Below are 5,428 nucleotides of genomic sequence, written 5' to 3'. Positions count from 1 at the left end.
TGTGTGTGTGTGTGTGTGTGTGTGTGTGTGTGTGTGTGTGTGTGTGTGTGTGAGAGAGACACATTATTTTAAAGAATAAGTGATTATATGCAGTTTATTCCAAAATGTGTGTTGAAAAACACATTAACTGATATTTTTCATGGGACAACATCATTTACAAGAAAGTATTCAGAGGCAAACAGATATACACAACACATATGCAGGACTCATGGGGTGAGACAGACATTACACAAACCAGTTTAGTGATCAGAAACTGGTTTAAACCTGTAAAAGAACAGACATTCAGTGCACATAAACCAGTTTCAAAAATGGCCAAAACTGGTTTGACATAAACCTAGTTGAATGTAGTATCAGACTTAACTAATTTGGCTCAAACTGGTTTATGCAATGTCCGTCCCAGACCCCTTCCTGGTTTAACTTAACCAGAGTCCCCCAGCATCCCAGCATGCTCTCTGAGCTGGGCTCTCTGCTCCAGCCCAGCAGGGCTGGCCCTGCCCCTCTGCTCCCCAGCTGAGACAGGGATGGGCAGGGTCAGGGGTCTGGCCAGAAAGGGGTTTAATTCTCCCCACCCTATCCTACCAGTGGGGACCCAAGCCAGGTTTGCTGGGCATGCTGACATGGCCCCTGAGGCAGAGGGGGGCAGGGAGGAGGGTTAATTCTCCCTTCTACCCCCACTGCCCCTGGGGGACCACAGCTGGTGCTGCCCACCCTGACTACTGTTGAGTGACAGAACAAGCTCCCTCCTGTCCCATCTGCCAGATGCCAGAGGGAGGGGGAACAACTCCAGTCCCTGCCCCCTGACCAGGGACCCTGCTGGCTGGCGGCTGGCCCTGCCAGGTAGGGGCTGGCTGGGGAATGGGCTTCCCTGGCCAGCTTGGAGGTGCTAGTGGGCTCCTAGCCCAGCAGTCACCACTGCTGCACCCCCTGCCCTGTGCAGCACCCGGGGCTGCAGCCTAACAAGCAGCTTCAGGCTGGCCAAGGTAGGGGGGTGTTTTGCCCCCTCACCTGCAGCTGCTGCTGCCATGGCCACCCCACTTCAGACCCATGCGGGCAGCTCTGACTCCAGCTCCTGGATGCCTTGGAAGGCAGAAAGCAGCTGAGTAGAAGGCTTCAGTCTGGAGCTCCACATGCAGGACAAAAGCCACTGGGCTGAAGATCCTGCCACCTCCTGGAGCAGATCAAGAGCAGCAGAAATGGGAGGGGGCAGAACTGCTGCAGGCAAGGGGAAGCTGGCTTGGTCCAACAGGGCTGTTTTTCTCCCCTTACCTCCAGCTGTGGCTCCTGTCACACTGCGCAGCATCATTCAGGGCTGGGGGAGCTTCCTTTAGCCCAGCAGCTTCATCCCAACTCAGGTTGAAGCCTCTGGGCTGAAGGAAGCTCCCCCAGTCCTGAGTGGCGCTGCACAGTGTGGCAGGAGTTGCAGCTGGAGGCAAGGGGAAATAACCCGCCCTGCCATGCCAAGTCAGCTTCCCCTTGTCTGCAGAGGTTTCTCCCTCTCCCATTCTTGCCACTCTGGGAGACAGTGGGGAGGTGGGGCAGGGGGGAGCTTCAGTGGCTTCTGCCCTACACATGGAGCTCTGACTGCAGCCCAAAGTCTGAAGCCTTCTACCTGGAGCTGGAGCTGGAGCTCCATGTGCAAGTCTGAAGCCTCCCATCCCTACCCAAAGTGGCACAGTACAGCATGACCATGGCAGCATCAGCTGCAAGCAAGTGGGGCAGAACAGCTCCCTGCTCCAGCCAGCCCACAGCTGCTTGTTAGACTTTAGCCCTGGGTGCTGCAGAGGGCAGGGAGCGCAGCAGTGGCAGCTGGTGGGTTTGGGGCCCGCCAGCACCTCTAAGCTGGCCAGGGAAGCCCGTTCACCAGCCAGCCCCCATCTGGTGGGGCCAGATGCCAGCCAGCAGGGCCTCCTGGGAGGGGGAGGGCAGGGACGAAGGCTATTCCCCTCCCTCCGGCATCCAGCAGAGGGGACAAGAAGGGGCTTATTCTGCCACTTGGCAGAAGTTGGGGCAGGCAGACCTGGCTGCGGTCCCCTGGGGGCAGTGGGAGTAGAGAGGAGAATAACCCCTCTCCCTGTCCCCTCTACCTCAGGGGCCACACTGGCCCACAGCTGCAGCAGCAAGGGGAGAGCACCTGGCAGACCCAGCTCGGTTCCTTGCTGGTGGGACAGGGAGGGAAGAATTAAACCCCTCTCTGGCCAGTTCAGCCCAGACTAGCCATGCCCCCCCAGTACAGCTTCTCTGCAGCTGAGGGCACACTCTTAGTGCCCCTGACAACTGGCCTGAGCAACTGCAGGCCTGTCTCCGCATGTCTGTGCTGTTACAAACCAGTTCAACCTAGGCAGGTTAGACTAACCTGCAAAGGTTGAATCAATTCAGGCTCCAGTTTTTAGAGTGTCTGTCCCTAGCCATGGAGTCAGAATTAAAGTTTTCTACTTGATGAAAAAATAACGTTTATATTATCATACTTGCTTTTAATGTGCTTAATTAATATTATTTCCACAGTCTGTAACTGAGAAAAACATTTTTGTCATTTAGCAACCTTAGCAATTTTGTTTAGAGAAATCTTTTTGGGGTCTGAAATATATTTATGTGGTACAAAATATTTTTCTGCAAGTTCACCTATACTGATTTGAGTTTAAATTTTTACTTGTGGCTCAGCTATAGTATTGGGCTGAAATTCCAACAAATATGATACACGTTTAACAAAAACTAATTAGCTTAGCTCTTCTACTAGGAAAGCACACCGATCCCCTTATTATCCACATAAGCTGCAATATATTTGACATTGTTATTCCCAACAAATTCAGCAAAAACAATAACTTGATTTTCATATTGGTTTGCTATTTTTCTCTGTTCTCAGGAATACTTACCAGATCTGGCAGCTAGAAGATAGCAAAGCTGTAATGCATGAGTGTGCCTTTCTTCCACACCAGCATCTTTTATTTCAAATTTCCCATGACAGCAGTGCAGCAAGTAATCAAGAGAACGCAATGCATGATCCATCTTCACTTTACATGCCTTTGCATGGTCCTTCATATTCAGCAATGAACAAATGTTTTCCATGTCTTCTGGCACAGTGTCAGTATAGGTAAGCTTGCATTTTAGACACTGGTGTCTTCTGACACGTGGTAAAATCTTAGAATTCACCATGTCAGAATCTACATCTGGCAAAAAAACACTGCTACTTATATGACTTCTTAGAAACATTTGGTCTACTTGCTTCAGATCTTCCTTGATTTCTTCTTTTTCGCCCTCTATTTCAGGAAAAAATGGCCAGTAATAGACTGAAGCAACTGATCCTAAAAGGGAACATTTAGAATAAGTTATAACAGAGGTGCTTGACCTCTTGCCTTTGGGCCAGTTGTGGCCCACAAAGACATGGCATCTGACCCATGGGACTCCCCACAGATCAAGAAATTTTGCAGTGGGGGAGCAATGGAAATACCACTTCCCTTCCCTGCTTCCATATCTCCCCATGCTGCAGGGTCAAACTGAAGCCAGGCCACACAACCTCCCCCATACCCACTGGGGCCAGACCATACCCCCTTTCCACACCCCGCTATGAGGCCAGGCCACAGCTGCCTCCTCCCCTCCACCCATGCAGCCAGGTGCCCCCTCTTCCCTCCATGACCACCCTGGATACCAGATGGATGAACCAGGTACTGCCCATCCAGCCTGCCAAGCAAAAAGGCTGGGCACTATAGATTTATACCAGCCAACAAGTGTTGATGAGTAATTCCTGTCTTTTTGGTTAAAATATTGGGCTTGATTATCTCCTTCAATGTGACCATTTTGTATATCAGCATTGCTGTTTTCTGGGCTCTGAGCCAGTGTAGCATCAGGGCCCAAGGCTGGCTGTGACATCCCCTGGTGGCCACTCGACCCCTGCCCCCACTCTGGCTCCTTGAGATACCGTTCCTGCAAAGCTTTGAGGTTATTCATGATATTTCAGGACACTGCCCCCAGGGCCCCAGAATAAGCCCAGTCTATCTTTGCCTTCCCCCTTGGACACTATGCTGTGGCCTTGCTGGCCCTATTAGTGCCTCAGGGCACCCATTGCCTTGTAGGCAATTTATGGCTTCCTCCAGCCCTATAGCTACACCCAGGCCTAATGGATGTTACATTAAGTTGTCCACTGGGCCCTCTGACCCATCCATCACACTCCAGTTGGCCTCCTGAGCCCCTGGCCCTGGCAAGGCTCATTTTTCCTTGGACCCCTGCCTCTAGTTCCTGTCAGCCTAACACACCCCTGGCCCTGGAAAAGCTAGCTCCTTACCCTGAGCCCTTGGCTCTAGTTTAGCTGTGCCCCTTTGAACAAGCTTTGGCCCTCATGGCTTAAGCCTTCTATGGCTTCTAAGTCACTGTTGTAGGCAATGTTTTTTTGAGTAGATGTGATTATGTGGTTATGTGGTCTTTTATTAGACCAACTGAGTAGTTGGAAAAAAGTTCTTAGCAAGCTTTTGGGTGCAATCACCCTTCTTCAGGCATAGGGCATGTCTGCAGGTGGAAAGAAGGGTAGCTGCACCTGAAAGCTTGCTAAGAACTTTTTTCCAACTACTTAGCTGGTCTAATAAAAGATATCACATCTACTCAAAAAACATTGCCTGCCTATGTCCTTAGACCAACATGGCTACAACCAAAAACTGAGTCACTGATGTGGCCTTAGTCCTCCTGGCCTCGTCCCAGTTCCCCCAGCCTTCTGGGGTCCCTAACCCCAGAGCGGGATGATTTGGTTCACTCCCAGCCCTCAGCCCGCTGGGTCCCTAACCCCTGGCTAGGCCACTTCCACCAGCCTTGGCTCTCCTAGCCTTAGCTTATACCAACCCACAGCCCTCTGAGTCCCTGACCCCAGGCTAGGCTGCTTGCTACTGAGTGTCCTGACAAGCACCCCTCTGTGGCCTCCACACTAGGGCTGTGTGAAGCTTCACCAGCTGTTTTGTTTCAATGGTATTTCAACTCATTTCAAGCTTGAAACAACAAAATTGAAGGTCGCAGGTCAAAAGAAGGTCCCGGATAATGTGGGGCCCTTGCAGGATGCCATGGGAAACTTGTTCGTCACACCAGACGGCAAAGCCAACATGTTTAACGATTTCTTTGCCTCCGTCTTCCTAAGTAGGGACCAGAACAGCCACCTCCCTGCTGGGCCCCCCTCGGGCCCCGGGGGAGGCACACCTGGGCCACGGGTTAGCGAGGATTTAGTTAGGGAGCTTCTGGAGGGGTTGGACGCATTCAAGTCAGCCGGCCGCGATAATCTCCATCCTAGAGTTCTAAAGGAACTGGCCGAGGTCATTGCAAGTCCCCTGGCACAATTTTACGAGCACTCGTGGTGCTCTGGTGAGGTACCAGAGGACTGGAAGAGGGCCAATGTGGTCCCCATCTTCAAAAAAGGGAGGAAGGAGGACCCGGGAAACTATAGGCCGGTTAGTCT

At 51.7% G+C, this 5,428-nt stretch overlaps 1 protein-coding gene across 1 annotated transcript in view; it reads right to left on the bottom strand.

Moving 5' to 3' along the window:
- Positions 1–5,428, bottom strand: part of LOC109316503 (cytidine and dCMP deaminase domain-containing protein 1-like) — a 29,874-nt gene that overhangs the window by 13,611 nt on the left and 10,835 nt on the right. The window contains exon 5 of the mRNA XM_019544647.1: positions 2,871–3,299. Coding sequence (XP_019400192.1) covers positions 2,871–3,299 — 429 coding nt within the window. The remainder of the gene's footprint in view (positions 1–2,870; positions 3,300–5,428) is intronic.

This window comes from Crocodylus porosus, unplaced genomic scaffold (assembly GCF_001723895.1).
Source record: "Crocodylus porosus isolate Cpor-Errol unplaced genomic scaffold, CroPor_comp1, whole genome shotgun sequence".
In the NCBI taxonomy this organism is placed as follows: Eukaryota; Metazoa; Chordata; order Crocodylia; family Crocodylidae; genus Crocodylus; species Crocodylus porosus.
Note: the sequence above shows the minus strand (reverse complement) of the source record. Positions and strands in the feature narration are given on the sequence as shown.